The sequence below is a fragment of the Toxoplasma gondii genome, chromosome XII (assembly GCF_000006565.2).
Source record: "Toxoplasma gondii ME49 chromosome XII, whole genome shotgun sequence".
Classification (NCBI taxonomy): domain Eukaryota; phylum Apicomplexa; class Conoidasida; order Eucoccidiorida; family Sarcocystidae; genus Toxoplasma; species Toxoplasma gondii.
The window spans coordinates 2,967,451-2,987,863 of record NC_031480.1 but is presented as its reverse complement, the minus strand read 5'-3'; the positions used below and the strand labels follow the sequence as shown (position 1 = coordinate 2,987,863).

At 49.8% G+C, this 20,413-nt stretch overlaps 2 protein-coding genes across 2 annotated transcripts; one reads left to right on the top strand and one right to left on the bottom strand.

Annotated features, from left to right (window-relative positions):
- Positions 1–1,139: 1,139 nt before the first annotated feature.
- On the bottom strand, positions 1,140–18,983 carry TGME49_246760 (hypothetical protein). Its single transcript, XM_018780797.1, has 17 exons — positions 18,834–18,983; positions 17,853–18,210; positions 17,278–17,414; positions 16,895–17,023; positions 16,165–16,296; positions 15,578–15,793; positions 14,851–15,193; positions 14,485–14,597; positions 13,943–14,029; positions 13,257–13,420; positions 12,520–12,606; positions 11,937–12,137; positions 11,359–11,512; positions 10,596–10,688; positions 9,974–10,189; positions 1,351–8,965; positions 1,140–1,261 (listed from the first exon to the last, which is right to left on the bottom strand). The coding sequence occupies exons 1-16, from the start codon at positions 18,846–18,848 to the stop codon at positions 2,915–2,917; spliced, it is 8,496 nt and encodes a 2,831-aa protein (XP_018634935.1). The 5' UTR covers positions 18,849–18,983; the 3' UTR covers positions 1,140–1,261; positions 1,351–2,914.
- TGME49_246763 (hypothetical protein) lies at positions 2,183–3,779 on the top strand (the record flags this gene model as incomplete). Its single annotated transcript, XM_018780798.1, has 2 exons — positions 2,183–2,318; positions 3,514–3,779. 2 exons carry the CDS (start codon positions 2,183–2,185, stop codon positions 3,777–3,779), a joined length of 402 nt encoding a protein of 133 aa, XP_018634936.1.
- Positions 18,984–20,413: the final 1,430 nt, after the last annotated feature.

Sequence of the window (20,413 nt, the reverse complement as noted above, 5' to 3'; positions counted from 1 at the left end):
GATACCACGCTGGATGTCGAAGCATTACACCACTGACAGAGGCGTTGAATGCCTGCTACTCGTTTGTTTCCCCAGACGCCGAAGTGTAGAAATACAGAAAGTTGTGCATGTGAAGCTCAAGATATATGAGTAGCATTTTCGTTCGAACTGTGTAGGATGCAGCGTCTGCCGGAGTGTGTGCTTGGCAAACTGCAAGAAACATGCAGTATATTCGCACAACTGGGGCAAGACCTGCGTCCTAAGAAAATGCGTTGCCGGTCCTTACGACGTCTCGTAGTAGAGGATTCACCGAGTTAAATGTTAAGATGTCTTCCCAAGGACATATTAGACGCAGAACATGATCCTGCTGCGCGATGCGATTCCGTAACGTTGCCTGCACACGACTTGTACACATCCCTCAGTGACGAGAAACTATCCTTCGTGACAGAGAGATCTGCTCCGTAGTGCAAACTCTTGGGTCTCCAGAATGCAGAAGCAAAGCCTCAACTAGTCACAAACTCCCGCAACTGTCGCACTCCCTCCAAACTCTGGATCCGTTTACATTGAGGCGTCATGGTGGATGTCCACGCAAGAAAACCATTTGCTCAGCAGACGAAATTTCGCTTCAGTAAATCCCAACCGATACAAACTTGACTTCGAGTTTCCCAGACAGGAAAGTACCAAGGTCTTTGCCCTCCTTTCCGCTGAGAAACGTCAGTTACAAGATTCTCTCTCTTCGACTACTGAAAGTCACAAAGGGAGAAATGCTGGTGAACTGCCAGCCGCACCGCCTCTTCGTCTGTGCGGCAGGAAACCGCAATCATTCGTCGCAGTCGAGTTCTTTTTTCCCCTCGTCTGTCGCCATATCGGTGTGGATGTGTTTGTTTCGCACTGTCGATGATCGGAGATCGTTCGCAGCTGTCTCTTCCCGTCTCTCCACATCATGCCTCTCGCTGTTCTCATTACATGCTGAAGTGGCAACGCCTGGTTCTCTCTTCGTCATTCTATATCTCTATTGCTACTCTACCTCCCTCTTGCCATTGTCAACTCCTTGTTGGTGTCGCTCTCTGGAGAATTGGAATCTGGTCGAACAACGGTTCCTGGTGTAGTTAAAGCGGGAATGCTGGAATCATCAGTCGGTTTTTGACTGATTTCAAGGGTCAAGACTCACGGATCTATTGAGACGTTTATACTTAATGCAAGTACACACACAGTTCTCCAGTCTCATCAGCTTTCGCCATGCAAACAGCCCGGGAAAGGCCAGCCACGGTCAGGATCACATCTAGGAATATACATGTATGCAGACACGGTCGTTGTTCTCCACTCAGAGAGGCATAACGTGTTTTTCGGCTAGCTATACAATGGTCTTACGTATTTATTCATTTGCACATAGGTATTAAAGCTTCGTCCTTTCAGTTGATGCACATGTCCTTGATTCTCTCCAGATGCTTTTCCGCGTATTTCTGCCACTTTGCTCCTCTTTCGTCGATTCACGCAACGGCCTTCACGACGTTTGGAAGAAAACCTTCTTAGGACGCACGCCGTGCCTTTTTGAAGTGATGACTCTGGCCCTCTCCTTTTTCCCCTCCCAGTATACTCACAACGTCTTCTCCCCTGACCATCGAACGGTGACACACGCGAAGCGGGAGATGCTGGCTTTTTTTCTGCCTTTTCAGAAGAAGGCTGTCTGCATCCCGGCAAGGGTGTGTACACGTCTGGTACGCGCCCATCCCTTTTCTTTGATTTTCACACTGAGTTTCTTGATGTTGTAGACGGAATAGAAGCGGCTGTTGAAGCAGCTGTAACATAATAGGAAGCAGCACCCGTACTGGGGAGAAACTGGGCGCCGCCAGTACCGTAGTAGAAGTTCTGCATTACGCCGGCGGCTGACGGGTCCCAGTAAGAATATGCCTCATACCCGTTCTGAGGCGGTTGTTGAAGACTCATTTGCTGATACGCAGAGGCCTACACGGAACCGACAGAGAGCAGAGAACAGAAAAAAGCAAGAGACAAAGACAGGGAACTTTTGCTTGAAAATGGCAAAGAACACACACACACACACACACACGCATTGGTGTGCGCATGCACATATTTGTGACGAAGAACTGGCAATCGGAATGGAAATCAGATACAACAGGAAAGAGCTGCGTGACTGAAGAGGCTTCTCTCTTCATGGCATCCCAACAGTGAAGAAAGAAGGGACATGCCGAGACAAGAAAGGAGGAAGTCACAGAAAAGCTGTTCTACGTGCCGGAGGAGGATCAACACCATGCGAGGCAGCCTTTCCCATACAAGACCAGCACGAAGCGTCTGGGAAATCGCGTTCCTAGATACGGAGGGTAATTGAAATTATTCATTGAAATATGCATATATGTGCGCATGGAGAAATGCAGGAAAAGCCGAGTTCATCAGGCTTAAAATGTCGACATTTCAAGGTAGGACAAGGTATTCTTGCACCCACTTTTGTAATTTGCCCAAGCACTGCGCACGTTGATGAATCTAATCAGATATATTCCACGAGACGCAGGAAGGTTTGGCCTTCCACCGTACGGAAATCTACGCAGAATGATGTCTTTTACGCTTTTGTCAAAGGCTGTCAAGGTCAAACGATTAGCGTTGCTGCTTCTTTTTGATTTCAACCGGTTCTATCACAACTGATGGCGGACTGTCGTTTGTGCGTGGCGTCGGGTTGGACTCGCAGCGGACAAGGTCCACGTGAATATATGCATGTATATGCATTGAATCAGTGAAATCTGTCAGCCGTGCATCCCTCGCTTTCTTTGTGTCCGTTTCGTACACGTTCCTCAATAGAACGCGTATCCGAAGAATGATGCGCATAGGGACATATCAATGGAGACGAACAAAGCGGTGTCCATCTGATCGTCATTCCATGGGAATGCCCGCACAGCCTCCAGAACTTGCTTTCCTTGATTTTTCATTGTTCGTCCGCCTTTGCGTGATGCAGAAGTTGTGCTGCTGTCACGTCCCATCTCCGGAGTCGTTTTGTCTGTGGTTTTAAAAGGCAATTGCCCCCTCCGTCCTGTTTGTCTCTCTCGCTTGGACACGGTGGCAGTAGAGACAGATCACGTTCTCCAGAAATGCGCTCGATTCTTCTCTTTCTTCCTCTAACTTCCTCTCCCGCCTTTAGCCCTGTCTTTGTGGCAAGAGATAGTCCTTCGGCGCAGCCGAGCGTTTCAGAATCCCTAGTGCCTTTCTCCTGGGCTTCTTGCCATTCTGTCTTGCCGATTTCTGTTCTAAGCGAGCCTTCCCAACTTGTTTTTAGTATCCGTACACTCCCAGGTTTCTGTTCCAAATTCTCAGAGTTCTCGTCACCCTCTTTCGTTGACTTCTGCGCAAAGTGTCGGTGAATGCTGGCAGAAGGTGACAAGTGACACTCTGGGCAGGCGAGATCCCAGCGCGACTTCCCGTGGGGGCACAGAAGAGCTGCGACACTCCATCGACAGTGGGGAGATATTGTTAGGCTCTGCGTCCCCTGAAAACGATTTCCTTTCTCTATTTGTGCAGTGTCTGCAGAGGAAATCGAGGAAAAAGAGGGACATCTGGCTCTCCGTTGCCCGCGACGGAACGGCGTCTCGGTTTCCTCTTCGTCTTCACCAGATGATGACGATAACGTGGACGAAATATATGTCCTTCGCTCGGGAGAAAAGTTCGTTTTCCTGCCCCCCCAGACTACCTCTCTGATATCAGCAGAAGATGAAAAGGACGACAGCATCGAGTTGGTTCCACGAGTAGCCCATCCGCGTTTCTCTTTCCTCCCCTTTGCCTCTGCTGGAGCTTGAGACATAGAGGATGATGTTAGTCCTACTAGTGGTTGTACGTCATCCTGGTTTCTGTGATCTGTCTCTGTTTCTGAAGACGTAGACGACGGAAAAGGACGATATGAGTTGCGAATGGGCGAAATACCTGTTTCGCAACTAGTCTGCCTTCGTTCCTGTCTCAAGATTGCTGAACAGTTCGCTGGCGAATGTTCCCGTCTCACGAGTCTTTGAAATCTTCCCGCCGTCCGTCCAGAAAAATTTTTCCTGTTAATAGTTGCTGTGCCTTCCTGTTTCGTCTTCAAATGCTCAATTTCCATCTCTCTCCTCATGTCACTCCCCATTCTTGTCACTTCTTCCCTCTGGCCAACTTTCACCGCGCCCAGTCGCTTTCGTTCGCCGTGAGATGCCCCCGAGGAAGCGAAACGGAAAGGGGCTCTCTCTCTTCGTTGATCTTTTCCTATGTAGTGTTCGCCGTTTTCTTCAACGGCCCTTCTTGGCAGGGAATCCGACGAGCAAGGAGAGGAAGCGGGCCTTGTGCCGTCCTTTTCCCTTCCGCCTTTGCGGCCATCCCTGTCTGTCTTCCCTGTGCTTTGCCTCAAGCGCTTTCCGCTATTTCTGCCTGCTCGGATGCATCTTTCGCAGCACGTCGGATCGGCCATGTTTCGCAACAAAGCATGCACCACAGACGCAGGCAGGCGCCACCGCCACAGCGAGTCTCTATACACCGCAGACAGGAGTACTCGCTTCATGATTTTCGTCGCCTGTGCAACTCGCGCGGCGACTCGAGGCCCGAGAATGGCGTTTAAAAGGTGCATGTGCTTGTCCGCCAATTGGTAAGCCAGAAGGAGGAAGCGAACAACGCAAGCCGCTTGGACGACGGGCGCAATGGAGAGAAACGCGGCGTCTGGTGACGATAGACAAAGCTGCAGCAGATACACGGGTAGACTGGCGGAGGGCGGACAGGGAGGCAGAAGCAAAAGGGAAGCAGGCGGTCCATCAGCGAACGTGCCAACTGACAGAGGGGAAGAAGGACGACAAGGACAGGACGAAACGGAAGCAGAAAGCGACGAACATCGCAGCAGGGTAGGTGAAGAGACCGACTTGTTTGCAGTTGAGTGCTCGTGAAACCTGTCGCACTGGATGTTCGCGGTTGAACAACCGTTTTCCGGGGAAGCGACGCTTATTGTAGTTTCCGGATTTCGAAATTCGTCTTCAGAGCCGCGCTGTTGAACGGGTTGAATATTGTCTTGAGGCTTGTTAAAAAGTTTGTGTTTCTGTGGCTCTTCACCCTCAGACGACCGAGACAGCACGTCGTCCTCCCCATGGGAAGCGGCAGCTGGCGATTCTTCACTGAATGTCGTAATTGTTGATTTCTCCTCGTTTCTTCGGACAGCTTCGTTGCTGCTCCTTTCTTTGCTGCGACCGAAAAGTACGAAATCTGCGTCGCCCTCGTTGCATGAGCTCCGTGTGTCAAGTTTTCTTCCTGCCTTCTCCGTCCCCATTCCGTGTTCATCACTCAAGGCGTGTTCTTCGTCGTCAGTTGGTGCGGCATTTGCTTCTGTTTCTTCCTCGTTCTCCTGCTCATCCTCAGACTCCTCCGGAAGCCAAGCAGCACCGTAGCGTCTCCGGTACAGCTTGCAAGCACCCAAGAGCCACTGAAGGAAAAGAAAGGAATTCGCGTGGGTCAGCAGGTTGTCCTGTTCTATGCAGCTCCACGCGTACAGTTCCAGCCAGCCTGTCGGCGGCCAGGGGCGGTAGGAGACGGAGGCGCCAGGGGGCTGCGCAGGTTTCTCCAAGCGAGGCAACGCCCCTGTTTGGCATTTCTCTAAAAGGCGTCTCCCCTCGGAAGTAGGGAGACCTTTCCTCGTCTCGTGTGCTCCATGCTGAGGCTTCTCTGTAGCGCAGCCGTCAGAGTCGCTCCTCTTTTCAGGAACATTGGTCCCGTTGGAGGGGAGTGAATGAGAGGCAGAGGAAAGAGAGGACCGAGGAGACCCCACCGACGACGAGGACGAAAAGCGAGAGAGGGAACAAGGAGAGGACGACGGAGTGCTGTCTTCCTCGGAGAAGAAACTCTCTGTCTGGTACTGGCAGCATGCACAGCAACCGGCCGACAGATCTACAGGGTGTGCAAGTATTGAACGCCGAAAACAGCCGCGCATATCGTTTTTTTGAGTGTGAGAGACAGAGGCGAAACTGGGGGTGTCGCATTCTTCGTAAAAAGCTTCGCTGACGGGATGGTGCATGTGAAAAGACAAACAGGAATCGTTTCTTGCGAGTCTCTCTGAAATGCGATGGGCTTTTTTATCATCCGCGTTCGTTTCCTGACATCGTGACAGCATGGCCAAGTCATCTTCTGGTGATTCGTGTAAATCCCGAAGTCGATAACCATCGCCTTGTCCTTGCGTTACTCGTGTGAACGCCTCATATCCCTCCTCTCCTTTTGGGAAGTAAAGGGACATGTCTGCGGCGTTTTCTCGTTCTTTCCTTGCTTCGATCTCCTCGGTTTCCGTAAACACGATGGCTTGAACCACGACACCTGCGCAGTCCAGATGGGGTACGATCTCGAGTTGTTTGTAGGCAATCGCAATGCAAACACACGCTAGACGAATGAGAGGAGACAAGGGATACGGAAATTGCATGTCATGCTCTGTTTTCATTCTTTCACTCGCCTTCAACACACATCCACTTGACCGCAAAGCCGTGGAACCACTGTCAGTTCTTGTTTCTCGAGAACTCGGCGTTTTCTGACTGCTGGCTGGCAGCCTGGGAGAGTCACCGTTCTCGGAGTTTTCCTGTTCAGCTGGAGAGACACCCCAGAGAAGCCGTAGAACCATCCTTTCCTTGTCCCTTGAAGACGTTAACGACGAAGCGAAACAACTGGAATGAGAACTGCTGCCAGACGTATCATCGACAGAGCCAGTGCACGACGTATTTGTAGAACACAGGTGGTCACGGTGCGGGTATCCTTGGTGAGTATCTCTTGGAAGAATCGGGGTTTCATGTTTAGCCAGGAACTGGGGAAGAATGACGCGCGGCGACGGTTGCCAGTCCGCCCACTTCTCCAGGAGAAAGTGCATCAGTTGAACAGAGATGTACACCAGTTCTTCTGGCAGTCCCAGAGACGAGCAGAAGCGAAACATCCACTGCCTGCTAGCAGTGTACTCTTCCCAAGTTGCACCCAAGGCTTGCAGACCCGGTATGCCTCCACAGCGGTATCTCCAGTTTTTCTTTTCCTTTCGCGCGTGCGTGTCCAAAGAGCTTCTCCCTTCAAATGCCGTGGCACTCTTACGCAGACACATGGAAATTGGGGGACAAACTTCATTAGGCGCCGAAGAAACTGCAGGGCGAGGTCTCCCAACACCGGAATTCCCGCTCCTGCGGCTTCTCGTTTTATTGCCACTAACGGGCTGGGTGTAACTGCCGGTCAGGGAGTGGGTGGCAGTTACTCCGCACTGATCAAATGTGCGGTGGTACACCGTTTCACTGGCACTTTCAGCGGTTTTGCTTTTGGCAGAGTGAGGCAGGTGAGGTGAGACACCACGATCATTTACAGATTCTTCTGAATCGGACCAGACCCGCTGTCGCCCCTTTTCCTTAACGAATTCTTCCCAGAAACTGAAACTTTCTTCTGACGCCTTTTTAAAGTTATGGTAGCCAAAGGCTCCTGCGTGCCGATATCCTCGGCAGAATTCGGCCACATGGATATCGAATAGAGCACTGACAGGAATCGTCTTTGGGCGCTCAGTCACGCAAAGAGCTGCGGATTCGCGCTGTCTCTCTTCAGAGTCTCCCGAACTCCCTTCAGTTTGCTGACCACCTCCGTTCTCACATTCTGGAGGTTCAACGCCATCCGTGCGGTCTGTCTCGTTCTCCACTCTCGTCGCTGCTCCTTCGCTTGAAGCAACAGCTGCAAAATGACTGTTCGCTTCCTTTCCCCTGTCCCCGTTGCCGTCATCTGCGAAGTCTCCCGGTTCACCCACCTCAGTAAAAAAAGCGTTGTAACGTTCTTCAGGACGATCCTCACTAGCACTCGACTCTTGGGCTGCACATTCGTCGGATTTTCCTGCGTGCGAGGGGTCAGGAAGTGAATTGCACCTGTCAGTCCCTGCATGGATCCTTCGAGATTCAATTTGGCGCTCCGTTGAGGCCCTGCCATTTCCTCTGTTATCTTGAGGCTCTTCTCTTGGGAGGTATTCTAGCGCTGTCACTGCGCCCGACATGCGCTGTTGGACACGTGGTGGGTTTTGCCACGAGCTAAGCCTGTGGCCGTTGCTCGGTGTCTTTGGTTCTCCTAGAACTGTTTCTGTTTCTCCCTTTTTTGCGATTTTTCGGTGTGGAGTGTCCCGTTCTGCGCAGTCTGTTTTGCAGATATCATCCGCAGAACTCGCTATACACGGAGGAGTCGGCGACGGCCAGCGAGTTGGAGAATAGAACACCGGTTCTGCTGCTGTGTCTGGAGACTGCTTTTCAGTTGAATAACCTCCTTCATAGCACTGCTTAGGCGAGACAAACACCCCCGGGGGCTGGCTTGTCTTTTTTTCTGTGTGAAATGCAGGTCGTGCTCCCGTGAGCGTCTCACGATTTCCCTTTTGATCACAGACCAAGCAAAGTTGCGCAGTCTCTCCGTGGCCGCTACGATGATATTTCGGACATGTATCGGCCGCTGCCGGATCTGTGGAAGCCCCAACGGAAGGACACTGGCCCAGATCTTCCGGTTCGTCGCGAACGCGTGAAACAGAAACTTCCGGGGGGGGACAAGCCACCATTTCGTTCTGGAGACCGAAGGAGAGAGACAGCTTGCCGGTCGGCTCGTGAATCAGCCGTCTCAAGGCCTCAGGAGAGCATGCGAGTCTCCCCCAGGACGAGGAGAGGTACTCCATACTAGAGAGAAACTCGAGTTTTTCGGAGTCCAAGCCAAGCAGGGGAAAGTCAACTTCGAAAGGGATCCAGGCGTAATCTTCCACAAGTGCCGAAATGAGGTCGACGAACTCTTGAGAGAGACAACGGAGAAAAGAACTGAAGAGATTGGGATGCCCAGAAACTTCGCAAGGAAAGCTGCGGGAGGGAGGAAAAGAAGGCGAAGAGACAGACGAGGAAGAGGAGGAAGAAGATGCAGATGAAGAAGAGGAAGAGGAGGGAGATGAAGAGGAGGAACAAGGAGCAGAGGACGAAGAATCGAGAACCAGGTCGGCGATTGTAATTGGTGTCTGGCATGTCAGTGAAAAAAGGCACGCATCCGGGGGGACGAGGAAACGAGGTCGCACAAGCATAATTTTAAGTGGACAAGTGAGAGCGCAAAACAGTGTTGAGCCACAACAGAAACTTCTAGATAGTTTATCCATCATTCTAAGGCTTAGGTCGAGGAACGGAGAAGACACAACGGGGAAAGGCCTCTACAAAAGGCACTGATAGAAAGACAGCCACTTATTATTGTAGCATGCCCTGTCCTTTGAAATCGATTTTGACAACGACGCGTGGGGATTATGCGCCTCTAGCCACAACGTGCAGAAATGGAGACGTCGCAGAAGGAACGCATCGGCGTGGAAAAAGGCGTCTCCGCCCGGGCGCGGAGAGGAATCGTACGACACCGACACGCCATAGTTTTTGTTCCTGTTGCCGCTGATAGCAATCATTCACCTCCAGGCTTCCTCTCATGTGGCGGTAAAATGCAATGTATTATAATCACTTGCTGATGTGGCGGGTCCTGTCACAGTTTTGTTGGCTTTTTTGTCTTTCTAGTGCTGAAGTTAAGAAGAACGAGTGGGCAGGCAAACAAGCTACTCGGGATCTCGCTACAATTTCTTGACGCCTCAGACCTACAACGTGTGGAGAAGCAACGCACATCCTTTCGCCTGAGCATTGCCCTCCAGAGCAAATCTCTCCCCTTTGCGACACGTATTTGTCGTTGATGACATGATGATAACCCACCGCGAACACCGTAGAGAGGCGTTTGAAAAGGGAACAATGCGAAAAAGGGCACCTCGTGGAGACACTGGCGAACATCGGCGAGGCCACCGAAAAAGCCCTTCCGTGATCTTCCTCGTGTCTTGTGTCACCGGGATTTTGACCATTTCAACCTCATTAACTGATCCCCGCAAATGGAGACAAGATGACCGTCGCGGGTTTCTTTGTGTTGTGGCCCTTCAAACTCCCACTTCCCCGCACTTGCTTGCCTTCTGCTTCGCTGGAACAAATCACCGAATCAGTGGTCTTACCTCATTGTATTCCAAAGGGTACGTAGTTTGGCCTAGCCACGGTGCTGCAGCGTTCTCCGCATACGGCAGACCCGATGTTGCAGAATAAAACGCACTTTCCTCGCTCGGACATTCCGTTTCAACCCGCAGATCCTCGGGAATCCGCAAACGGAAAGCCTTGGGCGCGAGGTGGACAAAGTCGGTTCGATTGGCGCGAAGAAAAGCAAAAGCTTCTGCCTGTACGAAAATAACTTCTGCATTTTGTTTCGCATGTCACCCGTTTTTCGGGTCTCGATGCTTGCCACCATTCAATCCAATTGCAGGCGATCAGCACAAGCATATAGAAGTATACAGATGTACGGAATCTCATTCCGAACACAGAAACCAATAAATCTACTATTTGCACTTCGATCTTGCTCAGACTATGCGTACTTAATCTTGTAATGAATGTCCAATCATATGCTCATAAGTTACAAACTGTCTGTGCATATGTAAACAAAGCTGGTAGGTGTATAGATATATACACGTCTATCCTTAGACACAGAGAGATATGCCATGTCGTCAGGCATGCTATTCACTTCTTCAGATGTTTCCTTTGTCTTGTTCCCGTTTCGTGTATTCTTGGCTTGTCAACCTCGATTACCTTTGCATCCTGGATCTGCGCGACAGTGGGAGCGTACGCTTCTAGGAACCTGACGTACATCTTCCAGACTTGCCACTTGTTCCACGCGGTCATCTAACAAAAAAAAAGAAACACAGAAACAGTGTGTCTCTAAGCGGAAGATGACAGCGTCCCTTCGGCTCCCACTTTTATTTCCTGCTGGTGTACACTCCAAGTCGAGGCACAGAAGACGCAGTTTCGACTTTCGCTGTCCAGAATCAGCCTAACCGTTGAACTAAGAAGACGGGAATGAGACATGAAGAGAAATACATCCTGCGCGTTTTTGACTCAGCTGTATTCACGCTGAGCCACATGTGCGCGTTGTTGCCTATCAAAGCACCCCAGTGCGACGCCTTTGGTTTTTTTAACTTTTCTGCGATGCCCCTTTAAAGAGATGCACGTGGAAACCGGAGTCGCTGTCCAGATTTTGTTGGGAAGTCTTTTGGGAGGAATCAGGGTAAACGGACCGATGTATTTTACCACTGCCGTTGTAATTTCCCTTTGGAGTCCCTCGTCTTCAAGTTCATAGACTTATTAAACAGTTCAATATATATGCATAGATGTGGACAACCATGTGAGCCTCCGTAGAATGTCGAAACGCCGGTTTCGAAAGAATTCGCTTTTATCGATCCATTGTTTCGCTGTGGCGGGCTGCGAGTTGAAAGGTGAACGAGCCCTTGAATGCCGTTACTGTTCTCTTTCAAAGCTTTCTGTGCCTTCGCTGATTGCTTCGTTTTGGACTTACTTCAGCATTTTTCAGGGCCTCGGTGAAGTACGGACTTGCAGAGGAAAACATTTTTTCTGGGTCGCCCTTGTGCTTGATCTGGAGAAAACGAATGAACAACTGAAGAAGGCAAACGCTCTTGGGCAGCGCGGTTAGGGCTTTACTTAAGCAGTTCCTGAAAAGAGACAAAACAGAAACAGAAGCAAAAATGTGTCTCAGCATAAACCCTGGCTGCCTTCATGATGCCCTAATCGAAGTAATACCTTCAAGGAATCTTGATTTTCCAGCATTAGTCCCATGACATACTGACCAGCTTAACCGATAAACAAACGCGTCCACAAAACACATGTACATTGATGCAGAAGGGAAGAACCCTTTTGGGGTAACTCTAAACAGTTATGGATGTATCCTTTTATTAATCGCCTATCTTTAGGTGTGTGTTTGTGTAGATGCGTCAGAGGATTCGCGCGTAATAGCATGGTTTTCGTCTCGTGTGCGTCGATCTTGTCTGTTACAATCGACGAAAATGGCACTGCGTGCTTCGGACTTAAGCGTTTGACTCCACCCTATGCCTGCATACAGCACTCCGTTTGACTTACACACTTTGACTGACATTGCCTTGGACGTATAGAATGAAATTGGCCTTCTGCAGGTACAACAGTTCACAGCATTGCTCCTGGCCACCGAAGCGGACCAGGCCTTCGTCGTAGAGCTGCAAGACACGATCAATTTCGCCTCTGCGCCGCTGAAAGCTGATCCACCCCATATAGTATTTCAAGTAGACCGGAGAAAGCGGAGGCCTGGAACACAGACAGCAAACCAGAGGACACGTGAAGGGCGCATTCTCTCTTTACAGAACGGAAGCAGAACACTGCAGACACGAAGCTGCGCTCAGAACCTCAAGCGAACAGTACAGAATGGGAGGACATAGATGCGGCCATTTCTCGTGGAAGAAGACAGGAAAGGTCTTTTCCGTCAATCGTGGCGAAACGTGTCTCAAAGAGGAGACAGAAGTATAAAAGGATCCTACGAGATTCCCTGTTGCTCGCTGGAAGAAGAGGTAGTGTACAACTGAAATCTACATGAGGCGCACTTTCACAGAGTTAGGCAACACGAGAAACAAGGCCCAAACTGCCTGTTTAAAGTAGCTGCGTTTAGAGCCATGTATGCGAAGACGCCTACTCCAGCAGTCGATTGTACGCCTGTGTCGCTTCTTCGAATTTTTCCAGGCGTTCCGCTGTCATTGCGTACGCGAATGCAATGTCTCGCCTGTAACCGTCCACCAGGTTCAACGAAACAACATCAGCTTCTTTGCGTTCTATGTTCAGCCGGCAAGTTCCATCTCTCTAAGAGCCACGGATGTCACACGTCATACGGCTATGCAGGATTTTACTAGAGCACTTTCTCTCCCACTGTCAAAAGGAATGCTCCTGAGGTAACTTTACAAGGGTGGAACGAGGGGAATCTTCAAGTAGAGAGAGGGGCTACATGTAATAGGAATTTTAGCTAAAACAATATGTACTCGCTTCCGGGGTTTTTGAGAAAAGATGCACAGAGGTAGCCCTCAATGTGTCGTTGTGCCTTTGTGATGTGATTATTCTGTACCTGCACATAAGGATACGTTTTAAAAATTGATTGTCGGTCAAAGAGAAGGCCGCACAGGAAGACTAGGAAAATGTTCCGGTCAGAATGAGTGTTTTAGTGCCTCACTGCTCTCACGAGACACCGTCGCTTCAGCATCGTGCTTTTTGTCGTTGTCTATGACTTTGTTGAGACTCTCAGGGCGAATGGACCCGTCGACAAAGCCGGTGAAAGTCGATAGGAAAGAACTACGCGCAGAGGCACCGCTAGAGTTTCGTTTGGCCGGGCAACAGTTTGTTTCCGTTGTTCTACTCGTGCTTCTCCCTTTTCTGTGGTACCTTCTCTTCATAACCGTGTAAGCACCTCTGTGGAGGAGTTTTAGCGCTTTCTCGGGTTTGTTCTCCCGAATGAGTTGCTGTGCAAAGCGTTGCCAAAATTCCAGGTAAGATGCGCAGACCTCCAAGCATCTCTCACGGAGCATGGCCCTTCTCTCTGGAGTCCCCTGAATATAGTCAACAAGAATAGAAGATGACAAACGCTTGTTTTTATACATTTCACTCCGCACTTTTTACCGGTTCATGTTCACAGAAGTATGCTGCATGCAAATCTACGTGAATACGTCTGACGTGGAGTTTTTTCTAGTTCTTGATTTGTTGTTGACGCGTACATGTTTTTAGATGTGGGTATACGACCTGAGCAGAAATACAGACTCCTTTAAAGATCGGTGTCGAAACACGATGTCTCGTTATTCAGTCGCTTTGAGACACAAAACAGAACACAAAATTGCAGAGAGTTCTTAAAGTGTGTCTACGCATATGTGATAGACATACACGCATGAGCTGATAGAACGTTGATTCGGGGAGCGCATCTGTGTGTGCAGGAAGGATATTTAGCCCCATCCGCATACGCACAACGCAGAAAGGGAAACGCAGCTGCAAAGGAACTTCCGACTTTAACGGCCACAACTATACCAACATAAACGCTTCTCAAGTGGCTGCAGCAGTGGAAGAAAAGGCAGTCGCACATGTTGGTCTTCAAAGTCGAGATAATCTCTCCAAGCTTGCAGACGTTGAGGCGTCAACGGGTCTGGGTGCCAGAACCACCTGTGCACCTGAACATGGGAGCGTTCACAAGAAGACCCCCGCGAGACAAATGAGTGTATAGGTATAGGCGAAACGAGAATTGAGAGGACAAGCCACTACTTATGTCAGCATTCGAGAAAGAAGGAACGCATAGATGTAGGGAAAAGCGGCCAGACAAGAAGTATGACGCAGGGGGTCCAGAGACATCAGGGAGCAGAGTGGGATCAACAGAATGAAAGGAGAGCCAAGGAGCAGTAGAAGCAGCGTAGAAGCCCAGGGAGACGAGTCGAATGTTGTCAAAAGGCAACGCTCTCCACTTTATCGGAAGACTATTTGTTGTATGTGATACAGTTTGAAACACGGTTCGGGTGCTCCGTTTTGTTCGGGGTCACATACAAACACTGCGAACGGTTCATCTTTACAGATCGTTGCAGCATCTTGCTCGTGTCCACGAAGTTCATTCCGGAGAAAAAGAATATCTCACCCCTTTCTCAAAAACCTGACGGGCAGCCGCTTGAAGCGCAGTTTCTGCAAAGAGTTTCTCGCGTACCGCCCACCCCGCCTCGTCGACTGCGTGCTGACTTGTGAACGAAGCCACTGTAAATAATCAAAGAAAGAAGGTCCCAGAACAAGCGGGTGGCTGTCGTGTACGGTCGGAGTTGGGCATTTTGATTTCTTTTTAGCTTCTGCTGAATGAAAATGCAAGCTGGTGCATGATCCCTGAAAGTGAATTGTGAATTTATTCGGATGCGAAAACTCAGGAAAAAATATGAGAGCGGGGGAATTCGACTCTTGGACTGTCTCTGCTGGAAGCCTGCTCGGAGAAGGCCACGTGATGTGTCTCGCTTACTTGCGTTTTTAATTTGCTCGCGGTCCATCGTCTCCACTTTCTGTTGTTCTTGTGCGTTTTGAGTAGCCGAAGTTTCCGCGTCCACGCATTTCCCCGAGGTCAAGTGCTTCTGTTCAACAAGATACAGATACAACTGCCGCATTTCTCCATCGGTGAGAAGGTCGGTGATTTCAAGCGACTTGCAGGCTTCTTCGTCGACCAATCCTGCATCCAGCAGACCAGCGTTTGATTTTCCGCTCGCCGACGATGTCTCGTCTTTCCCAAGCAAAGACTTGAATCGCTCCCATGCGAGGTCCAAGGACTCTAAAGGGGTGGAGTGCAATCTGTGGTATACGAGACGAAGCTGCAGAACCGAAAAAAACACGAGTAGAACGGCGAGGAATGTGGGCCGTGATCCCTTTTACGTTTTACACGATAGAACTCTTTAAAGCAGGACCGGAACCCCTGAAACAAGTTGAGGTCTCTCGTAGTCTAGCACATTGTGCTCAGAGAACATACACCCGACGTCAACACACACAGTCCACTCAGGCTACAGCTTCCTTCTTTGTAAGCGCAAGACCTAACCCTAGGGGGTATGCATATATGCTTGTTCTTCGTCGTGTGCTTACAAATTTGCCCAGGCTAGTGATGGGCCAAAACAGAATGTATACCTTCCTCTCCTATCGTCAACTACAGACACATATATACATGCTTGTGGCTGGATGTCGTCTTTCATAGAGTGACTGACGCGCTGAATAGCATTCTCTCTGCGCCGGGTTGCATGCATTTTCAGCTCTTCTCTCCTCAGGATTTCCGCGGGATCGTTCGGCTCTTCTTGAGGCTCCCCGTCACCAGGTTGTTGCTGGACGCTCAGAGCCAGGCGTCCACACGCTTCTTTGTACTCGTTCTCGTCAAAGTCCAGAACCGCTTGCCACATCGGCCACGCCTTCCAGTGCAGTCCCGCCTGGACAACAAGAAACCCTTCCAAGAAACGATCTGATAAATGTAGACGTGAATACGCCGCCATATACACTTCTAGCTACACATAGATAGATGAATGTACGTAAGCCACAAAGTTTCATTTGCGCATTTGGTAGATCTTCACAACGCTTTGCAACAACAACCGCATCATCCAAGCCGAAATTTGTCTGCGGGAGACATGTTTATCTACACGCACGTATAAGGCTATATAGAAGATAGATGGACATGAGGGCTTGCACCTTCTGACGCATAACGATGTAAACATGTCTGTTGGTAGATGTGAATGTAGATCCCGAAAACAGGGTCGAGTTCTGTTATTAGTGATCCTGTGCATGTCGCTGCTTTGTGACATACGGCATCCACAGCTTTGTCCATAGTCACGCGCGTCGCTTCTTTGGTGAGACTGCATGCTTCTTTCATCCACTCCAGATACGCGACCCAGATCATTGGATTGTGGCCAACAAATTCACAAGCGCGTTCCAAGACCTGAACCAGAACAGAGAAAAAATGCTTACCCACGAAGTTATGGACCTCCCCGCTTGCATCCTGCCGTCCACTCAGTGGATCCCTACCCCTTCGTGACAAACGGCTTAACAAACGGCGGCGCAGGTGCGTGTTTGGCTACAAGTAAATCCATGGATGTTCTTCCACATGTAAGCACACCTTGAGTAGTTTCGACGGGTCCAACAGGCCTGCATATACACTGCGTCGGTACAACAGCCGAGTTAGCTGCCGAAATGCATGAATGTATGCATCTGCAAAGATATACATACATCTTAAATAGATCCAACTATGATATTCTGTGTATGTGCGCTTGTCCGTTTGCCGGTACACGTACTCTTTCTGCCTCTGTATGCGTCCTGGATGTGCTGATTGACACAAGGTGCCGTCACTGTACAGCATTGGCAGCTCTGTCACTTTAAATGGACAAACACAGAAACCTGTAGATATATCTGCCCGTTATCCATATCTCCTCTCCTCTCCCTCATCGTCTTGCCTCTCCTGTTTTGTCTAGATATGTATGTTTTGATTGCCGTGAACTTTGACACTCGCATAGGCGGTACGGCGGACCCGGATCACTCACGCGCTCTGCATCGGGCCAGCTCCTTCTTTTCTCGATGTGGAATTTGCCCAGTTTTTTCCAATAACCAAACAATAGAGGAAACTCAGACAGAATTCGCTCCAGAGCCGATTCGTAGTCATCGAGCCTGTCCTGATGGGGAACAAAGCAAACTCACCCGGCATCCCCAGCATGTAACAGTTTTCTCCTTTGTCCAAAGAGGTGTTCGCGTATTTGTGGATAAGCACACTTGCCGCGCTATACGCCGACGCCGAGATACACGTGCACATAAATAGACAGAGACAATCGAGCATGCAGAAAATGTACACGCAGTTTATTATATTAAAACATATGCCATCATTTGTTTATCTGTATGTTGATATGCACGTATGCTGTCTAGTGGTTACCGTGTGGGAGAGGGCCGTGACGAGTTGCTGAGAGGCTTCGTAGTCATGCGGATGCTGATCGACCCGTTTAAGCAGAGCGCTGATCATATCTTCGTCATGTTCATGGCTTTGGACTCCGCGTGCAGACTCTTCTTCCCCTGGGAAAGAATGCCACTCGCACAAACAGACAAGTCCAGGTTCCCTGGAATGTCACTGGATTGTCCTTCACACGGGTGATCGCTGGGATCATTCAGGAAACCAGAATGCGGAGAAAGTGCCCCAGTGCAGAGCGGTAGCTTCACCTCCGTCGTCTCCATCAAACACGAGGCATTTGAGCGTCTTCAAATATTCATAATTTTCGCTACACGACCCAAAACCGGCATGAATGTGAAGACTGATCTCTGTAATTCCATAAGCTTACTCAGAAAGGTACCACTTTCATTTTTGCGAAATGCGTTTGCATACATATAAATGCATATAAATTCTTTTGCGAGGCACACGAAGCTTGGCGATGATAACAGATGCTGGTCACTTGACCCGATTCGGATCTGTTTCTTCTTTGTGTTTTCTCTTCTTCCGTTCCCCCTTTTTTTTACCTGTTGGAGCGTGTCTGTCACCCGCGTTCGCGGCGCATTCTGTGTCTGTCGGTCCTGCAGCTGACTTCACGCCTACGTCTGCTCCAGCGGAGGAGACGTACGATCCATCAGAGGAGGATTTTCTTCTTTTTTCTCTGAGAGGAAAGCAGGCATTCTGTGCGCCGACAGTGTGGTTGCCCTCCTCATGCTTCAACCCCACGTTCGGCGCGTTCTTTGCATTTGGCGCCAAAGCGTCCTCGTTGCTGCCGTTTTCTGAGGAAGTTTGAACAACATTCTGACGAACGGCAGAGTAAAATTTTGCCGCTGCTTCCCAGTCTGTTGTCGCAACCGGGTCTCGCGCCTGCGAGTTCGCCAGCGCCTGGGGTTAAACAGAAGACACAGAGGGTGAACGCCACAGCACGGGAGGAGAAAACGTGAGTGTTCAAAGTCAGGAATGCGGATCGAGAGGGAAAGCGATCACTCCCTCGCGCCAGGTTGAGAACCAGCTGAGCCAGTCAGGTGTACGGAGGGGAAGCGAACGGGCCCGTGTTTTCTGCTGTAAAAAGTCGTTGCAACCGCAAATGCACAGAACAAATCATCTGTACAAAGAGGATGTGAACTGACCTTCATGGATGCATGTGTGCACATAAGCTCCTTAGTGCATATGAACATATGTCGTTCCATTTCGACCTTTAGTTGTTTTTGAATACATGCGTGACTCCGTGTGTGTTGACATACGTATCTATTTGTGTAGAGGGATCTGCATGTTTTCTCCGTACATGTAGAGGAAGTTGCGTGAGTGTATAAAGCGGCGGATATGCAGACTCAAATTGATTATTTGTCCACGGAAAATTGAGCACTATGGGTATTCGTAGGTATCGCGTGACTGGAGGAAAGAGAAGCTAACTTCGTTGCGAGGAATGATAAAGAAGTCGAGCACCCTCGTTTGCTTCACCAGCACAGACAGAGATATGGAACGGCGAAATGAAAGACGAAGCTTACCGATCCCACAAACATTGCGTAGAATCGTGTGACCGATCGAGACAAAGAAGCAACCTCGCGGACCGAGACCTCTGTCTAGGAATCTGCCTAGAGAGATTGTCCTTTTTCAACTTTGTAAAACATTAGTATTCGTCTGTGAGTCTAATGAGAAACACAGGAGCATTCTCTCCCGGGCGCCACGCGATTCTTCGTAGACTCTCCGGCGAGGTTATGAGACTCAGTGAAGACTAACGTCCAGGAGAGGGGAAAAGCGAATGGAAGCGGAATCCTTCACGCAGATGAGTTTCCACTACACAGGAGCAATTCCTGTACGGGTTCTGCTCGGAAAAGAGACAAATGCGGTGCCACTCTGCTGCGCAAGGCGAAATTTGAGGTATGAACGTAGTAAGCACGCCTCTTTGACTAGACAGAAACGACAGAAATGCCTGCGATAACGCTTTTCCCGTCGACCGTTTGTCGACTGCTGCTTTCACTGTGCTTGACGGGAAAAGACCCAAGTTATACTGACTTCCCGCGCCTTTCTCTGAAGAAAAGACAATCAGGCGGCACGACCTCAGACATAAACAGAGGGAAACGTTCTGGGATTTCAATGCTCATCAAAGCAAAAACAAAGCCGCCGGACCTTCTCCACTTTTGACCTCGAGTGTTTCTCCTTTTTTTGAGAGCATAGGGAAGGAGGCGCAGGCCTGACACGCTTGAGGTTTGTTGCTCCAAGACAGAGTGAAAGAATCTCTATTTCGTCACGCTTTTCGAGAAAGGACGGTTCACCCGTGTCGTCCACTAGCACAAACGCAGAAACAGTAGGCGACTGTGACAGCCTCTCTTTGTGAGCCATCGCCTGCGTTGTCTTACGCTTCTTCACACGAAAAAACAAGGGCCGCTTCAACCCTGACAAGGCTATACTTCAGTGTAAGGGTCTCCCGTTCTCTGTGGAGGCCGAAAACCAGCACTGCTCTACAGGGCTTTTTTTCCGTTCGGGGGCTCGACCAGACGCTGACTCAGCTCCTTTGCGAACACCTAAGATTTCGTTGGTCTCGCACTGTCGAAGCGCCCTATGTCTGAGCTCGTAACGAATAACTCGTAAATCTCAAAGTGGAGCAGCATAAAAGGCTGAAGATAATAGGCCCCTCTGGGCTGCGCACTGATGTTGGGATACGCGCTTACAAAAATACACGTAGTTTCTGGCTCGGTGACCCTTTTGGCGTGTGCGGGGAAGCGTATGAAAATGAAGAACGGTTTAAACTGAAGAAAGCGATTCGTCGGAGGATCGAGACAGCCCGTGACCGCATCCTGAATTCCACCTCTGAGAGGCGAAACGCCTTTGACTCTTCTTCTCGTTGGGAAACGGCCTTAACATTTTGCCAGAGCCTCCCTCTTTGTTCCTTTGTCTTGCCATTTTCTCCTTGTCAAGAAGTCTGGGAAGGCAGTCGATCGCGCCTCCTTCGACTGCGTGACGAGGCAACCCCCCAGCGCTGGACCATCCCATTTAAGAGCTGGAGGTGGGGAATTGCACTCCTTGAATACGGAAAAAGACAAGCCATGATTCTTCTTTTCTCAGTTCCCCCCGCCGAATACAGCGT